Below are 20,511 nucleotides of genomic sequence, written 5' to 3' on the forward strand. Positions count from 1 at the left end.
CCTTCCTAACATCAACCACTCTGAGAGTGTAGGTCAACCATGTATGTATACTGTTGTATTTCCCTCGGGAGACTCGCAGAGAAAAGACGAGTTGTACAATTTAATTATTACATTTATTATTCAATTACATACAAAGAACGCACTCACCCAAAGTTCGTTATGAATAAACAAGAATCATGTCCGCCATATCTATCAATGACCTTTTACTATGACAGTCACACAAGACAACAACAATGAAACAATGAACTCAGACGAACCACAGTGACACACGGAACGTCAGACGAATTACATATACATACATACATACATACATATAATGGTAGAAATAGCAACAAAATAGTCATCTAATCACACCCTTCTGTCTTAGAACAGGAAAGGAGGATATGCTTATTGATATAATCTTGCAAACATCTAAAATGATGAATGATCAATGGACTTCTTTTGGTTTCTATCTATTAAATTCACTCACAAAGTTTTGGTTGGCCTGAGGCTATAGTAGAAGACACTTGCCCAAGGTGCCACAAGGTAGAATTGAACCCAAAGCCATGTGGCTGAGAAGCAAACTTCTCACTGCACAATTCCATATTATAAAAGGTATAGTTATGTATGGGGATGGGGGAAAAGAAAAAAGGTCTGATAGCAATCAGAACAGTAGGAAAATAAGCTGAGTTCTATTAGAGAGAAATCAAAAAGTTAGCAGGTATGTATGTATGTTCATGCCCCTCTTGTTATTTTGATCCCAAATACAAGCTGTTGTACCCACCAGGCATGTGACACTCCAGGAGACTGAGTTGCTGGTACCTTCAGCTGGTCCTGCCCACTGAGGAAACCAGTTCACCCTAGACTGCATGGTTGTCATGAAGCAAACTTCTTAACCATACAGCCTTGCCTACTTACGTAAAGAATTCTTTCTGATTTGGGCACAAGGCCACCAATTTGGAGGGGAAGGAGCAAAACGATTAAATTGAACCTCAGTACTTGACAAATATCTTATTTCATCAACCCTGAAAGGATGAAAGGAAAAGTTAACCTTAATTGAATTTGAACTCAGAATGTAAAGAGCCAGAAGAAATACCTCTACGCATTTCTGCCAGATAATTGTTGGATTTTTTTTGTCTGTTGGAACATGTTCTCTGTCTCCTGCTAGATCATCCTACCAAGGCTTTACTCTCATTTGATGCAGCAGGTGTTGGCTGGAAGGAGCCTTATGGCAGGACCCGCACCAGATGGCTGGATATTATTGGGGAAGACCTCCGGAGGTTTGATGTCACCATGGCGGATTCAGGGGGTCTAGCATAGGACCACCAGTGATGGAGAGCACTGGTGGACCTGGTCAGCTCTACACATAATGATACCTCTGGGACTACTAATCTGAGATGACCCCTGCCCCACATCAAACAAGAGCATGAAGTCAGGATGACATGTGATGCCATATTTGAACTCAGAACCATGAGTCAAAGCAAAATTTACAGCTTGACACAAAATTAACTTTTTTAGGGTATGGATATATAGTTGATTAAAATACTGCATGTTATTGTCTTTTAATTTTATTGAATCCTGCATAAATAAAAACAGTTTTGACTCTGTTGAGATGTGAACTCTTATCTGCTTGAGAGAAAACTGAATATAGTCAATGTATTTAGTCTATTGTTGTTATTTAACACCAGGTCAGCTTTAATCCTTGAGACCCATAATTGAAGGCGTTCGCCTGTAACCTGTAACCTTTTTTTCTCAGACACTGTATCTAAGACTAAAATATCCAATGCTATATAGTTACTCACTATTTTTAGACTGTAGAGCAGTCAGAGGCAAACAGTGGCATGCGGGACTCTCTGAACGACACGTCTGACGAAAAATTACCTTGAATTTTTTGTAAATTTTCACATTAACACCTGCACGATTACCTAACCCTAATCCTAACCCTAACACTAACCCTAAACCTAACCCTAAACCCTAACCCTAAACCCTAACCCTAACCCTAAAACCCTAACCCTGACCATAAAAGCCTAACTAGTGAAAATCGGGCGAGTGTTAATCTGAAAATTTACCGAATTTTTTTTAGTAGCGCTGCCTGCCTGATGATACTAATGTCTCATACGGCCCGTTTGAAGAAAAAGATAGCCCATGCCTGCTGTAGTGTGGTCTGAGAGAGATTTGGCTGCTAATTCTAGCAAATACATCATAGAAGCCCTTCTTCATTAGCTCGCACGATCTGCAGTCACGATCAGTTGAAAAGTTAAATTGAATTTGTCAGCTGGTCTTGTTTATATTTCTAATGATAGCATTGCCATGGTAATCAGATAGACAAAACTAACCGATGTAAGACCGGAAACGAAACTCATGTTGTTACAACAACCGTTCTAGCAACAACACAATAATGTCTTCCATGTGCAGGATTTTCGTCTCTCGGAATTTGGTGAAGTTACCTAACTTACGACGATTCAGATGGTCAATACAACGATTAGCTTTCTTAGTGTACATGATGCCACATCGGTAAGTTCTGTCAACCTACTTACATTTGTAAACAATTATAAAGCGGAAAATAAAGGTTTCTTTTTCGGTAGACGATGGCTCCCTATTTTAGTGGAAATTTAATAAAACAGAAAAAGAAAAAATGAAATGTGACTTTCATGTCATTCCCAAGGGCATTAAGTAGCATAAATTTGTTTATACATAGGTGCATATATAAAAAGTAACTACACACACTTAAACGACATGGTCACACCGACCATAAATGCAGACACATGCAGCTACATATAGGAACACACCACCTCAACCACATGTTTACAAACCCTGGCAATTTTCTCCGCCAACATGTATACATGCACATTTATACATATACGAGACGTGGGCTACTACAAAGAGGGAAGAACATTGATTGACGCAAGGGGCCATGGAAAGATCTATGTTAGGGATATTATTGCAAGAGCATATCCGAAAGTAAGTAATTCGAGAATAGAGCGGAGTGAACGATGTGATTGCAGAATATCGAAAGCACAAGTTCCGTTGGGCTGGATATGTTGCAAGGTTCACAGACAACCTATGCAGTTGCCGAGTGGTATCCAATAGATCGGAAAAGGCTACTCGGAAGGCCTCCACGACAATGGGAAGACGATTTAGTTAGACGATCTTGAGTCAAGATAGAAAAGAAGAGCGCTATTTAAAAAAAGAAAAAGAAAAGAAAAAAAGAATTGGAAGCGTATTGTGACCAGAGGTGTATAAAAACACCTGATACTCTGGTCTGTACAGCTGACATAAAGACGTGCATACATGCATGCATGCAAGAGAAGGAGAAACTAACGTAACCTGGTTGATGTTATTTACGATCAAAGAATTTTTTCTTACATATCACAGATCATCGTAAATATTTACTGTAATATATTCTTACAGTGTAATTTTTGTAATCTATTTATCTATCCGTCCGTGCGTAGATATAGATGCATGCATGAATACGGTTGTATGATCAGGTGTAAAATAACGTAATTCCTTTCACATGTTGAATGTTGTAGAGCTGGAGCATCCAATCACCGGGACGCATAGAAAGAATAAATTTTAAAATTTTATTCCTGTTTTTGTGACTATCACAGTCTGTCGGATGTTTTGCATTATATATGTATTATATAAGAAATGGGCTAATGCAGTTTCGCACCTCTCCTTGAAAAATGCATTTTTTTGAAAAAGTTTTTTGCGGATTCCTATGTTTTAGGTGTCGGAGATGACGAATATGCAAAAAAATAAATTAAAAAAAAAATTTCACCCCTACCTCCCCTCATTAAAATTTTTGATTTTTGTTTACTATAAAGAGATCGTAGCGAATTGACAGAGCATATGCAAATCAAAATTAAATGCAGACAAAAACATTAAAGTAAAAAGAATTTGCGTTTTACGTGTGTTTGCCTTAAATAATCGTAAATAATAATTTAATGTAAATTAAATATACACCATTTTATGAGAAACAAGCAATGTTTGATAATTAATGTTATAAAATTCAATAAGGGGATCAAATTTCACCCCTCCTCCAATTTTAAATTTTGAACTTTTTCATCCATTTATTTATGTATCTATCTATTTATCCCTGTCCGTTTATTTATAAAATATATTTGTCAACTAAATGTGGCGGTTCTATAGAAGACGGTATGTTATTGTTGTTTTTAGGAAGACAGTCATATCTGTCTCTTTATACACATATCTATATGCTTATTGAATTTAAAATTTTGAAAACGTGGTTTCTTGCATATTCGGAATCTCCGTCATCTAAAACATTGGGGAAAAAATTTCGAAAATGTTCTAAATTTTAAATGGGGGTCGGGGTAAAATTAACATTTTTTTTCTTTGCATATTAGTAATCTCCGACATCTAAAACGTGGGAATTCGAAAAACTTAAAAAAAAAAAAATGCATTTCTCAAGGAGAAGTGCAAAACGGCATTAGCCCTGCACTTTATTGTGGTTTGTAATACGCCTGTGGAAAAATTGTCTCGCATGAAACCGGTCTACAGTGGCAAAAAGGTTGGGAAACGTTGCTCTTTAGGAATATACTAGACTTTAGTGTCCACTTATCCACATGTCAGTTTTAAATCCAGAATTCCCCTGTTTCTGTGGGAAGAGCAGTACTTCATCGTAAGCGAGTTCACTGTTTATGAAAGAAAAAGTATTTTAGTTATAAGCTGCCATCAGTGTTTTGTTGAGAAGATTTTGTAATATAGGTAACTTTTAAGATACAAGTTAATGTGTTATACGTTACGTTATGTTTCCAATAATTTTCGCGATCTACTATCAGTGAACTCAGCAAGTTTTTTGTTCATGGTTATGAATTCTTTATTTTTTCTCCTTGTTTCTAAGAATATGAACCTTTTAACCTCTAAATTTCAGTTACTAATGTGCTCATTTCTATGTGTGTTGTTCCCATCTGTACCCTTCCTTGATATTGATTTAAAATTGTAGATGCTGATCTTTGTATATGTGTTTTACACAGAGTTATCATATTTCTGTTCATTTCTTAAATTTTAATTTATTTATAAATAGGCGTAGGGCATGTTTTTCAAAATTCGCCAGCAATTTGTTTAGAATTATCTCCCTTCTTCAAAGTTTTTCCTTTATCGGGGTCGATGACACAAGTAATGCAGAGAGAACATAGAGCTTCTACACGTGGTCCTTCTATCAGCTAGAAACAGCAACCAAATCACTCTCAAATAGCACTCTGCCATGTTAAGAAAAAAGGCTTGAGGTAATGTAGTCTGAAACAAATGATTGAAAAGACAGGGCTAGCATCGAACCAAACAACATCAAATGTATCCAATTTAACAATACAATATTCTCTTATCTTTCATGAAATTGACCCCATAGATGCCTGTTTCAACCGTAATTAAACATCGGACCTGCTGGTGTGAAAGATGAAATATCACACAATCTCATACCCTTCCCAAGAACTTTGAAATCTTCATATTAAAGAAAAAAAAAAGGGTTTTCTTTCTTTTATTTCTTCTGTTGGACGAGGACTATGAAATATCGATGTGCTTCTGTTTTTGTTGAAAACAGATTTATCGACAAATATTTTATCGAAGCAAAAAAAAAAAAAAAAAAAAAAAAAAAAGTCGGTGCTCCAGCATGGGCGCAGTCAAATGACTGTCTAATATAGGCACAAGGCCTGAAATTTTGAGGGAAGGGGCTTGTCAATTACATCAAACCCCTGTGCTTAATTGGTACCTATTCTATTGACCTTGAAAGGATGAACGGCAAAGTTGGCCTTGATGGAATTTGAACTCAGAATGTAAGACTGGAAGAAATGCCACAAAACATTTTGTCCAGTATGCTAAAGATTCTGTCAGCTTGCCATCTGAATATTTACATTAATGATTGTGATAAAAATATTTATTATATTGAGAGAAAAACCTCCCTAAATAATATAGGTAATATTGATTTCAAATTTTGGCGCAAGGCCAGCAATTTTGGGGGAGGGTGGAAGTCAATTACATTGACCCCATTGCTCAACTAGTATTTATTTCATTGACCCCAAAAGGAATGAAAGAAAAAGTCAGCCTTAGCAGGATTCAAACTCAGAGCGTAAAAACAGGAGAAATGGCGCTAAGCATTTTGTCTGGTATGCTAATGATTCTGTCATCTCACAGCCTGATAATATAGGTAATATTAAATACATTTAGATAAACATATGTTGTTATTGAATTACTAACTTGACATTTTTAATAGGAAGAATATGTTTGACACACATTTGCAAGGATCTATTTCTCTACTTTGTTAAAACTATATTTGCAAATCTAAAACCAGCTTCAACCATGTACATAAAAATGGCTCAACTGTTGTGCTAATCTTGGCATCTTTAGTAACAAAAATTGCAACACTGTGACATGATTTTTGTCTTTGGGTAGCAACTGTTATTTCCTATTTGCTTACCCCTAGAAAGTATGAAAATTGTCTAAATATGTCCTTCAAACTCTGCTTTTGTTACATTTATTCAAATCCCAAAGAATCCTTCTCAACACACAGTTATGATGCTCTCCAACTAGTCCTACTCAGAGATGCACATATTGTTAACCACTAAGGGACATACTCAAGTGGCTATGGTCAAGCAACTGACAAGCAAATCTGTGGTATTGAGCAGAATATTTGCTATAACGATATTTCTGCTTCAACAACTCAGCACTGAATCTGAAGTGTAATGGAAAATAGGTCAGTTTCAAAACATTGATGTCCAGGTGACAAAAGCAAAGTTTGAAGGAAATAGTAGTCATTTCCTTTGCTTTCTAGATAGAAGCAAACAGGAAATAACATTAACTGACCAAAGACAAAAATAAATAAATAAATAAATAAATAAATAAAAATTTTGTTACACAGTGTAATCACTTTCAACAGTGATTTCACTTTGAAATCTGTATTCATCTTGGTGATTTATCCTTTGAGATTTAATGTCTCCATTCTCTATTTTCAAATCAAAAGACCTAACAACTCAGTTAGGTACATACATTTATTCTAGGTCCTCAAAACCTTAAAGTCTTCCTAGATTTCTGTTATATACTTGAAAATGAATATTGTACCAACCCAAAGCATATTGAAATGTTTTAAGAATCTTTTCTACTCTAGGTACAAAGCCCCAAATTTTTGGGGATGGGCCAGTCGATTAGATCGACTCTAGTACGGAAATGGTACTTAATTTATCAATCCTGAAAGGATGAAAGGCAAAGTCGACTTTGGCAAAATTTGAACTCCGAACAAAAAGACAGATGAAATACCACTATAGATAGTGGTATCTGTCTGTGTGTCTGTCTGTGTCTGTCTCTCTCTCTCTCTCTCATTGTATGTATATATATCATCATCATCGTTTAACGTTCGCTTTCCATGCTAGCATGGGTTGGACGATTTGACTGAGGACTGGTGAACCAGATTGCTACACCAGGCTCCAATCTGATTTGGCAGAGTTTCTACAGCTGGATGCCCTTCCTATATACATACAGGAATGCCAGTCTCAACCACAAAATTCCAATTTTTTTGAGTTCCAAGTATTTATTGACTCAAAAGGTTGTCCCTTTGGCTCTTAGGAATTGGTGTTGATTTTTAGGGAGATCCTTGGTAGAATAAATGTTTTGAAGTTGTATTGTTATTGATGTTTAACCCAGATCAACTCTTAGCAGACTTATGATCAAAGCCTTCCTTTCTTGATTGTTCCATCATTTTAGATGTCAGTTAGGGTTAGGGTTAGGGTTATATTAATAGATTATATTAATTAGCATATCCTTCTTTCTTTTTCTAAGACAGAAGGGTGTGATTAGATGGCTATTTTGTTGCTATTTCTACCATGACAAACAATCAGGCCTGACTTGAAGGTAAACAACAAACAATATATATTCTACACTGCATGCCACTAATATGTGAACCAACAAGGGAACTTCTATGTGATTGTTTGTCATGGTAGAAACAGCAACGAAATAGCCAGCTCTGACCATCTAATTTTTTTTGTATATTTTTTTTTTGCATATCAGATGTGGCTCTGTGGTAAGAAGTTTACTTCCCAAACACTTGATCCCAGGTTCAGTCACATTGTGTGGTACTTTCGGCAGGTGTCTCTGAAATAGCCCTGAGCTGGCCAAAGCCTTCTGAGTGGATTTAGTAGACAGAAACTAATATATGTAGGCCTAATTTTATAGTGGCACTGTATCTATCTGTCTGTCTGTCTCTCTCTCTCTGTATAAATATATATATATATAAAATTTATCTATCCACCCACCCATTCATCCATCCATCCATCCATCCACCTCTGCTTCTTTTATATTCACCTCCTTGAAACTTGAGGGTATGCCCTGACACATCATCCACCATGTTCTCTCTCTTCCAATTGTGGTAGCCTTATATATCTCCTCTGCAGCAAAACACCTGTTTCGGTCTCTGTATCATATTTTAGCCTCTCACTACCTGACATAAAGCCACTTTCCTCAATATTATTCCCCATCCTAAATTGAGGGGTCTTGTTTTGCGAGTTACTTGGTGACCTCACTGGTACTAGTGCCTTGTAAAAAAGCACCCAGTACACTCTGTAAAGTGGCTGGTGTTAGGAAGGGCATCCAGCCGTGGAAACCCTACCAAAGCTCACAATAAGCTTGGCATAGTCCTTTGGCTCACCAGCTCCTATCAAACTGTCTAACCTATGACAGCATGGAAAATGTATGTTAAATGATGATGATGATATAAGCTTATATATTCATTTACACCTGTAGTTTCTTACCTTTTACCATTATGACTCATTCTGGTAAATCAATAACGTCCCTTGACCCTGTTCTAATATTTAACCCTTTAGCATTTAAACCAGTCATATCTGGCCCAAATATTCTGTTTCATGTTCAGATTGGCCACATTTGGCCTCTTACACCTATCTTGCAATGTCATTCTAAAAATAAACAGTCAGATCATTGAAATTTCGAGGGTATGAGATAATGAATGATTCATTTAAAACAAAGTGAATGAATAAGTATTACATTTGACTGAGTAGTCTGAATGCTAAAGTGTATATAAAGAAATAATTTTCCAAAAAGATTAATTTAAAACTTGATACTTTTCTTGGGGAAATATATCAAGATTTTCATTTGTTGTATATATATATGTGTTACTGTCCTTAAAGATTTCGTTTTTTTTTTTTTTTGTCTTCTTGACCCATAAGGTGCAAGTCACTGATTTATACCTTTCAAATGACTGCCATTTCAAACCTAAGTGTCTTCTTCATAGGCTGTTGCCAGTTTATTTATTTATTTATTTTCCATTTATTGTATCATTTGTTCATCACTGTACAGACTGAAGATTAAAATTGAGTATAAACTTATTGAAACATGATCAAGTGATTTCTACAATGTTGACTTCACAGCAGATGCACATTTACAGTCTTTACTGGCAAAGGTCACAGGTTATATTCAAATTTGCATTTTGTTTCACTTAGGGTGCAAACATGATTTCATTCACTATTTTGCTCTGCAATTATAATATATCTGACTAAAAAACTTCTTTTTCCATGCATTGGAACATGGCCTGTCACTATGATCTCCATGTATGACGGCATGAAATGAAACTAAGAAATGATCAGTATCATACATGAGGGATAATTTTTGTTTTGTAGAATTTCATTGCCCATAATGAGGGATGCACATTATACATAAGTGCTTATTATACATGAATAATTACAATTTTAAGAATTAAAGTGTTAATATCATTGATAAAAAAATACTTATCAAAAAGAAACCAATATTGTAACAGTTAAAAAGAAATTTGCTTCTTTTAACAGTGGTATAATGTAGGAGCTTTATTTACACAACAGTTTCTCATGATTTATTTTCTGTAGAGATATCTATATACTTTTATGCTCAGTAGATGCGATCAATATGTGTATCTACATCATCATCATCATCATCATCATCATCATCATTATTTAATGTCCATTGTTCATACTAGTATGGGTTGGACGGTTTGACCAGAGCTAGCAAGCTGGTGAGCAGCACCAGCTTCCATTCTGATTTGGCATGGTTTCTATGGCTGGGTGCCCTTCCTATTGCCAACCACTTGACAGAGTGTATTGGGTGCTTTTACATGGCACTGCATGAACACTTTTACGTGGCATCTACACAGCATAAATCTTACAGGTTAAAGTCAGAACATTTACATTGTGGACAACCTAGCCCTTTATTTATGATATTTTGGTTAAAATGCACTACCTTTATTTTGATTAATTTCATAAATAATTAAAGATTTAGTAAAGTAACTGTCATTATTAAGCTGGTGTTAGGAACATAGATTAACATGGAATTTTGATGGGAAGTTTTAATTTAGATCATATTAAAACAATGTTTATATTATGGAATCAGAGGCAGTTTCAGGTGGGTTGGTATAAAAAAATTTTTTTAAGGAATTTTTTGTGTTGTTATGAGGCCACAGGCACAGTTGATTGAATTGATTCCAATACGTAACTATATTTCTTGAAATTGAACTTAAGGAAAATATAATTATATTCCATGCTTTTGTATCACTCTGTTGCCTTTCAAATATTTCATCATTTTACTATTTGAAGGGTGAGTGTTTAGAATTTCATTCAGTCAATTACTTAATGTATGGATTTACTTTTCCCCACTGGTTCCAGCCATTGGAGTGTCTTGTAGGCTTTTTAGTCAATCATCAATACTGATATCAGTTTAGTACATATTTTATCGATTTCTATCTATTGAAAAGCCAAATTACCTTTTTTGACATAATGAGGCTCAACACGAGACAGGTGTGCGTGCACACGTTTGTATACGAAAGCCTTGAGTATAATTCCTATCTACCCAATTTTCAGTAACAATCCGTAGAAAACAGTAAAATACACTTGTTTAAGATGCTATGCAGTGGTAATCTTTGGTGAATAAAAGAGAATAATATATTTTCAAGTCTATATTTATATGCAATCAACTTACCTCTTCTCCCGAAATTGCTGGCCTTGTGCCAAATTTTAAAATCTATATTTATATGAAAGAGTTGTTTCCCTTAGCTTTTCTTCATTACAAAACATTTTTGAAGTTTCTTACAACAGAGTTATCTCCCTTAGTTCTTTAAACTATCCTGAGACATTTTACTTAATTGCGTGGATAATATTGATTTGAAATTTTGGCACTAGGCCAGCATGTTCGGGTGTTGGAGGTAAGTCAATTACGTCGACCCCATTGTTCAACTGGGACTTATTTTAATGACCCCGAAAGGATGAAAGGCAAAGTCAACATCGGCGGAATTTGAAATCAGAACATAAAAATGGACAAGCATTTTGCCTGGTGTACTAAAGATTCTGCCAGCTTTCCGCCTAATTGCATGGATAATTTTGACCGTATTATATATGTGAGAGAGACCTACTATATTTTTGGAAAGGTTAATTTGATATGTGTTGAGTTAACCAAACTTACAAGTTTGCATCTATATGTAGTGTTGTATCTTATACAGTCCAGTATTGGGATCTGATTTAAAAGCATTTTGGTTTGCTATTTTTAGCAGGTAAAGCTTGACTGATTCATGCCATCATGGTTGGCGTTTGTCAGATGGCGTCAGAGATCAAGAGGGAGATAAATGATATTCACTTTGTTAATTTTACATCAAGAACTTTAGGACAAATTGGCCAACAGTTGGAATTCAACTTGGGACTGGAACAATAGAATGATTGCATTACAGAATTAATTCTCATCCGTCATTAACCTCTAATCAAACACTACCATGGCATATACTCATTATAGATGGATTAGAGTCATGCTCTTTAGTTCTTGTTAGTTTTGGGCCACAGGTCCAATTAGCCCTCCACAGGAGCTAGCTCAAAAGTCCACACAGAGTGTGGCTTTTAAGCTAGTATCTGTCTGCCTGTCTATCTATCTATCTATCTATCTATCTACTTACCTACATACATACTTACATAATACCTACATACATACATACCTACATAATACCTACATACATACATACATACATACCTACCTACCTACCTACCTACATACATACATACATACCTGCCTGCCTGTCTGCCAACCCGTCCTCCACCCCCTACACACATACAACTCTTTCTGTCTTAGTCAATACAGTTGATTACCGAAGGAATAATGGCTTACATTTTTGAATAGTGTTATAACTGTCTCTCAAATATGCTAGCTAACTTACATCTTTATGACTGTCCCTTATATAATTATGTCATTTAAAAAAAAGAAATGTTTTGTTATTATTTCATTCTTTGTTTTTAATTCTTGAGTTATTCAAATGTTTCAAGCATAGAATTATTGGAATTTTATTAACCATTCAATATAAATTTTGAAACAAAGTATAAATGTTTGAAATATAGGAAATTTGGGTAAATTCTGGTTCTTACAGTAATATACACTTACCTTTTTCAACTGCTGTGTGATTCATTAGCTTTTAGGGTTCATTTACCAATGAATCAATTAATTAATTTTTATTTAGCTTACATATCTTTTATCTTTTGCCCGTTTCAGTCATTGGACTGCAGCTATGTTGAGCTACTGTTTTGAAGGGTTCAGTCAAACAAATTGACTCCAGTATTTAATTTTTTTTAAAGCCTGTGACTTATTCTGTTGGTCTGTTTTTTTGTCAAGCCAATAAGTTTTGGGGATATAAACAAATCAACACTGATTGTTAGTTAGTGGTGGGGAACAAACACAACACACACACACACACACACACACACACACACACACACACACACACACACACACACGACAAGCTTCTTTCAGTTTCTGTCTACCAAATCTACTCACAAGGCTTTGGCTGGCCTGAGGCTATAGTAGAAGACACTTGCTCAAGGTACTACCCAAGACCATATGGTTGGGAAGCAAGTTTCTTACCCACACAGCCATGTCTGGGAGACAATATAATTTACTTGGTGGGCTTTTTTGCAATAAATTATATTCATTGGTGGTTTTGAAAATGACTCAACAAAATGTAATGTAAGTATATTTAAAAATTAAGGTCCACTATCAGTAACACTTTCAATCTGTGCATATTACAATCATTCCTCAGTACCCCACATTCAGATCAGAGCTTAGCTTTAAAAAGCTGTTATTAAGAGACGAGGGCTTTGAAAAGCCAAAATATTGAAATACAAAAATAAATCTTTGTTTTTTATTTATTTTTTGACTTTGCTGTTTTATTTTCAATTTGCATTGCTGTGGCCTTCTCAAATACATTTAATTTTAAGAGAGTATTGTAGTTCGTTTGAAACATTGTGTATTGTTTGTAAAGAATAAAAAATTTTGAATGGTACAACAATGCACTATAATTTAAAAAATGGACTATATATTTGTTGTAATTTAGCTATCTATAGTCCGATGATATTTCGGAATACAATTCCTTCTTCAGATCTTCTTAGATGGAGTCTATGCTATTTAATTTTATTTCACAATGCATCTTATAAACTATATTTCTTTAATCCTTTAGCATTTAAACCTGCCATATCCAACCAAAATATTCTACCTGTTTTATGTTCAAACTGACTGGATCCAGCCTCTCACACCAACCCTACAATATCATTCTAAAAATTAACAGTCACCACATGAAAATCTTAGTGCTGCTATATATTGCAAGACAGTGTGAATAAACAAGCATTACTTCTAACAGAATAATGTGAACACTGAAGAGTTAATTCCCAAAGCCTTTTAACCCTTTACCCATTGTGTGTATTACATATGATATACAGGACATATTTGCCTATCATCCCTAGCTTCATATATGAACAGGTGCTGAAATTTCCCTGGCTTTAAGGGTATTGTGAAAGGTCTTTTACAGGGCTTAGAAAAACTGAAGGACCATTGTGATAATTTGAGAGGAGAATATGTTGAATAAAATCATAATTAATTGAGTCTCCTGTATTTTCTTTTACCCAAAGCCAGGAACTTTTCAGTATCCCCTCATATGATACACATTCCCAATTTTTCTCAACCACTAGAGTAAGTTTGGACTTATGAAAGGAAAGCTTTATATTACTCAGAACATGCGAAACAAGGGCTAACTTATAGTTTGAAAACAAGCACGGACATTTAAAACAAACTTATGAAAATGTTTTGTACAGGCAAATGGCTAAAGCTCTGTGCTGTATCTTTGTTTAATGTTGCTAATTTGATGAGAGATAACTCTTATTTTGTACTGAATGCTGAGGTGTCTTAGGTGGTCTATCCCAGGTAATATCCCATTACCTGAGATAGACCAAGTTGATTTTGTAAGAACCTCAACAGAATATGTGTGCAGGAGGTGTCTGCTTAACCAAGATGTTAGTGGTAGAGCTTAGAGGCAGAATTAATAACCAGAAGATCATTATCTTAGAGACAATAAAATGCAAGATATTGACTTTGTTATCACAAAGCTTTCAAGGGTCAATAATCACTGAGGTGTGATGTCAGATAGAAGCCCTCTAATTAATTTGACTTTACTCTTTTACTTGTTTCAGTCATTTGACTGTGGCCATGTGAAAAATGTATTGGAGATTACTTGGAGGAGCAAAAGATTTTTAAAAAGTGATTGTTTCTGATTATTACCACGTCTTTTAAAATAATGATTCCAAATTTTGGCACAAGGCCAGCAATTTTTGGGGAAGGGGGCAAGCTGATTACATCGATCCCAGTACTCAACTGGTACTTATTTTATTGACCCCAAAAGGATTAAAGGCAAAGTCAACCTTGGCGGAATTTGAACTCAGAACATGAAGATGGATGAAATACTGTTAAGCATTTTGCCTAGTGTGTTAACAATTCTGCCAGCTTGCTGTCTTATATATTTTAAGATATTAAAAGTGAGAGTAGTAGGCCTGCTTATTTGCTAATGTTACAAATATTAATTTGTTCAAAGAGATGATTTTCATTTTTTTGCCTGCTTCCAGATCTATAGTGACGACCCAAGAAACAGGCCCAAATCATGAACATACTGATTTGTAGATGGTTTAGAACTCTTCTGGTCTTGTTGCTTTGTTGAACTTTTGTGGTCAAAGAAGTTGTTGTTGTTTAGTCCAGATCAGCTTTGATCTGGCAAATCTATGACTAAAAGCATTCCAACCATGATAGTTCCATATTTTTTTCCACATACAGAGTATGCTATATTTGGTGTCTGTGTACCATTGGTAGGTGAGGAGAGTGAGATTGGAAAGGGAAGTCTTGCAGGAGATTTTTTGCTGTATGTAGATTGCAATAAGATTTGCAGTAAATTTAGCAGCATTATTTGCAAGACTGCTGCTTACAAAACCTTCTGAATAGATTTGAGTATTGTCTAAAGTTTGTTGAGATGAGTTTAGCAAGAAATCTGAATGTATGGTAGCTTATAGATCTAGAACATCATAACAGTGTATTTTACTATCTTGGATGGTCTTCTTATAGCAGTTACATTAGTAAAACAATATCTCTTGCCAGGTTATTCATTTCAGATGTTATAAGTTGTGGTTTGGGTCTGTACAGCTGCAGTACATCTTGTGAATCCTTTTGGAGTGGATATCTCACAAGATTTGGTGCAGTTGGATGAACTGTGGGGTGATATGCCTTGTCTCTTATGTTCTCATTTGGGTAAGCTCAGACAAATCATAAGTGAAGCATATTTGCTGCTATGAATGCTCATGGAATTATCAAGGATCTGACCATAGAGTGTGTAGAATTGTAGCTATTGTGTAATATTTCAATACAAAGGGAGATGTAATAATTGATTGAAAGATCAATGCCACATTGTGCAGTGATCAGGAGATTCAAGATCATGCAGACACTCAAATTTCCAAGAGAAACTACAATTAACTTGTCTTACTGTGTGTAGTACCAGTAATTCATTGAGACATGTCATAATCAAATGGGATATCTGCTGTTGTATTTGCTTGCTTTTGTTTTCTTTGGCACATATCTGTGACCTGGTGTTGTAGTAGATGGGTATTTTCCACTTCTGTATGATATTGCAACAATTACAGTTTAGTGCCTTTCAAAAGACAACATAATAGGCAGCTACCAAATACAATTTCATAAGCCATCATTCAAAATACAATCTTCCTGTTTTGTAGTGTCTAATTAATTTATGGGTCCATTCTACTCTTCCAATGCCAGCTGTTAAATGCTACTTAGCTGATTTTCTGATTAACATGTGGAAAACATTTTTGTAGACTTGTAAAATTATTTTGCTATGCTAACTCATTTGGAATTACATAAGAATAATATTCTCTTAAACTAAATAAATTTCAACATTAATTCTCTTGATAATATTCTTCATACAATATTTAAGAATTTTTACTTGCCTTCCTATTTACATAGATAACCCAAGTGGAAATGGCTGCAACTGCTACCATCATTATTACAACCCTCTCCCTCCCCACCATCACCACTGCCACTGCTACTACCACTACTGTCATCATTATCATTTCAACCACTACCATCATCATCATCATCATTATTACTACTGCCACTGACAAGAGTCCTCTCTTCTCTCCCCCCCCCCACCTCACTGCAGGCATAGCTACCATCTCTGCCACCAACTTCAGTATCACAACCATTAGCTACCACCACCACCACCACCATCATCATCATCATTATCATCACCAGTTTAACATTTATTTTCACCAAGTTGTATCAGAGTGGATGCTTAATAGCTTGACTGGTTCTATTTTGTTTGAATTCTTTAATTTTTTTTTTGCATCATGGGTAAGGAGAACACTTTCCACCAAGATGTGTACTATTTGCTTGAGTGTTTTCTACAAACATGCCTTACATACCTCTGATTTAATGATTGTGATGGATAATATGATAAATAAATTTCACCAAGAACAACCTATTAGCATTCTACAACTGGTTTTTTCACAACTCTTTAACCCTTTACCATTCAGATTATTTTGTCAAATGTAATGCATATTTATTAACATTATTTTTAATTAATAAGGCGGTGAGTTGGCAGAAACGTTAGCACGCTGGGCAAAATGCTTAGCAGTATTTCGTCTGTCTTTACGTTCTGAGTTCAAATTCTGCCGAGGTCGACTTTGCCTTTCGTCCTTTCAGGGTCGATAAATTAAGTACCAGTTGCATACTGAAGTTGATCTAATTAACTGGCCCTCTCCCCCAAAATTTTGGACCTTGTGCCTAGAGTAGAAAAGATTATTTTTAATTAATCACACATTATCTTGTAGCTTTGAGATTTCAATGATGTGACTTTTATATTCTTTTATTTGTTTCAGTCATTAGACTGTGGCCATGTTGGAGAATCACCTTAAAGGATCTTAGTCAAATGAATTGACCCCAGTGCTTTTTTAAAATTATTTTTAAAGCCTTTTGCTGAACCACTCAGTTACGGGTACATAAACACATCAACACCAATTGTCAATCAGTGGTGGGGGGTCAAACACTGACACATACACACACACACACACACACACACACACACACACACACACTGGGCTTCTTTCAGCTTCCACCTCCCAAATCCACCTACAAGGCTTTAGTTGGCCCGAGACTATAGTAGAAGACACTTGCCCAAGGTGCCACACAGTAGGACTGAAACTGGACCCAGTTGTTTCTAGAAGCAAGCTTCTTAGCACACAGCCACTCCTGCATATATATTTTTATGGAGTTGCGTGAGATCTGCAATACTATATGGGAGTGAGCCATGGTGTCTGAGGGAAAGCGAAATGGCAGTTTTGATAAGGACCGAGAGAGCAATGCTGAGAGCAATGTATGGTGTGAAACTATTGGATAAAAGGAAGGCTGAGCACTTAATGGGGATGCTGGGGTTGGTGGAATTGGTGGAACAGCTGGCAAGTGAAAAGCCAAACCAGAGGTATTTAACTGTTAATTAAAAAACTGAAAATTCTTTTCTTCACTGGCAAAAAGGCGGCGAGCTGGCAGAAACGTTAGCAAGCCGGGCGAAATGTTTAGCGGTATTTCATCTGCTGCTACGTTCTGAGTTCAAATTCTGCCAAGGTCGACTTTGCCTTGCATCCTTTTTGGGGTCGATTAAATAAGTACCAGTTACGCACTGGGGTCGATATAATCAACTCAATCTGTTTGTCTGTCCTTGTTTGTTCCTTTTTGTGTAGCCCCTAGTGAGTAGTAAAGAAGTAAGCTGCCAGGTATGAATGGAGTGTGGTGGTATGGACATGTATTGAGGAAGGATGAGGATCATGTTCTGAGAAGATCACTTGAGTTTAAAGTGAATGAACCATGAACGTGAGGTGGACCAAAGAAAACGTAGAGGGGACAAGTGGAGGAGGAGATTGGGAGGGAGAACGTCCAAAACTTGGCGAGATGGTGTGAGAGCGGTTGCTGTAACAGTGAGGTAAATCTGGCTGCCCCTGTTAATGGGGACAAACCCGGATTTAAAATATTGGAATTCATTCCTTCATTCATTGTATGGTAGGTGTGTGACATGCCAGATCTGACCATTCTGAACATAAAACAAGTAAAAAATTTGTGCTGAATATGGCTAGTTTAAATACTAAAGGGTTAAGAGTGTATAAGTTGTTTTGTGTTGATTAAATTTTGTTTCAGTTTGAGCAGGTTTTTCTGGTTTATATAAAAAGCTAATTTTGCTCAACCATTCATGATTTTGTGTTCAATAAAATATATTTCAAAGGTGTGATTGGTTAAAGGCTGTCTCTCCTTCCTGCCACTGATGTAAGAAGGCTGAATAGAAAAGGTATTGGGCTACTAACTCCAAGGGTGGGAGATCAGTTGTACTACAAGCATTTAATTGCATATTTTGGCAGTACAATAAATTCATCACTACTTTCATTTACCATCCTGTTGGAAATTGGTACTGGTTATCTGGGAATATTATATAAGCTAAACCAGCCTTGTGTTAGGATGCATGTGCCTTGATTAGCTTTTCAAACTAGAGCTAAGCACTCAGATTACTCAGTCAGATATTCTTTTATTCTTTTACTTGTTTCAGTCATTTGACTGTGGCCATGCTGGAGCACTGCCTTGAAGGGTTTTAGTCAAATAAATTGACCCTGGGACCTTTTTTTTTTAATCCTAGTACTTATCCTATCAGGTTCTTTTGCTGAACTGTTAAGTTACAGGGACGTAAACTCACCAACACCAGTTGTCAAGTGGTGATGGAGGTGACAAACACAGACACAAAGACACACACACACACACACACACACACATACATATTTTGTCTTGCAAGTACTTGGTGACCTTGCCAGTGCAGGTGCCTCTTAAAAGCACCCAATAAACACTGTAAAGCAGTTGGTGTTTGAAAAGGCATCCAGCTGTAAACACCTTACCAAAACAGACCTCACCTGTGCGTGTGCCGCATAAAAAGCACTATGTCCACTCTGCTGAGTGGTTGGTGTTAAGAAGGGCATCTAACTGTAAAAATCCTGCCAAAACAGTCACAAAAGTCTGGTGCAGGCTTCTGCCTGGCCAGCTCTTGTGAAACTGTCCCATGGGCTTCTTTCAGTTTCCGTCTACCAAATCAACTCACTTTGGTTGGCCCAAGGCTATAGTTGAAGACACTTGCTCAAGGTGTCACACAGTGGGACTGAACTGGAACCATGTAGTTGGGAAGCAAGCTTCTTACCACACAGTTTTGCCTGTGCCTGTATAATGCTTCTTTATTCACATTGTTTTCAATTAATCATGCATTGTCTTGTAGCTTCAATATTTCGATGATGTGATTGTTTGTTTTAGAATGACACGAGGCTGGATCTGATTGGTTAGAGAATAAAATGGGTAGACTGTTTGGGCCTGATGTGGCCAGTTTAAATGCGAAAGAGTTAAAAGTCCCTTGGGGGTCATGAAATATTTATATTGTTAAAATGATAACATATCCCTAAATCTGTTATATCATTGTTAATTAATTGATTTTGAATTGCAATAAAATATTCAGCCAGATATAGAAATGAGAAAGTGTGGCATACTGATATTGTTTCATTTTTTTGAAACAGAAAAATAACACTAATTATTTAATTAATAATAATTAGTATTGTTATATGTGCTGCCATGGATGTTTGGTTAAGAAGTTTGGATTGGAACCATGTGTTTTGGAGTTCACTCCTATTGTGAGGATGCTGTTGGATGGTGTCCTTTACTGTAGCCATGGCTTGACCAATACCTTGCAAGTACAACTTGTTAGACAAACTGAAAGAAACCTGCCATATACATACATACATACATACATACATACCTACATACCTACATACATACATGCATGCATGCATACATACATACATACGTACGTACATATCATCATCATCACCATCATCATCATCATCATCATCATCATTTAATGTCTGTTTTCCATGCTGGCAAGCCAGAAGACAGTGACTGGCAAACCAGAAGACTGCACCAGGCTTCGTTGTCTGTTTTGACATGGTTTTTATGGCTGGATATCCTTCCTGATCCCAACTACATTTGAGAGTGGCCTGGGTTCTTTTTACGTGACGTCAGTACACACACACACACACACACACACATACGTGCGCGCGCACACACACACACACACACACACACATACGTGCGCACGCGCACACACACACACACATG

At 36.2% G+C, this 20,511-nt stretch overlaps 1 protein-coding gene across 2 annotated transcripts in view; it reads left to right on the forward strand.

The window, feature by feature from the left end:
- The first annotated feature begins 2,317 nt into the window (after nt 1-2,317).
- Nucleotides 2,318-20,511, forward strand: part of LOC106874019 (CDP-diacylglycerol--glycerol-3-phosphate 3-phosphatidyltransferase, mitochondrial) — a 290,546-nt gene continuing 272,352 nt past the window's right edge. Inside the window, exon 1 of one of the 2 annotated variants that reach the window (XM_014921579.2) lies at nt 2,318-2,493. Coding sequence is in view for 1 of the 2 variants with exons in the window: in XM_014921577.2 (XP_014777063.1) it covers nt 2,378-2,493 (116 nt within the window). In the remaining variant the exon portion in view is untranslated. The remainder of the gene's footprint in view (nt 2,494-20,511) is intronic. The other variant, XM_014921577.2, reaches the window with a different exon arrangement.

This window comes from Octopus bimaculoides, chromosome 1, assembly GCF_001194135.2.
Source record: "Octopus bimaculoides isolate UCB-OBI-ISO-001 chromosome 1, ASM119413v2, whole genome shotgun sequence".
NCBI classification, from domain to species: domain Eukaryota; kingdom Metazoa; phylum Mollusca; class Cephalopoda; order Octopoda; family Octopodidae; genus Octopus; species Octopus bimaculoides.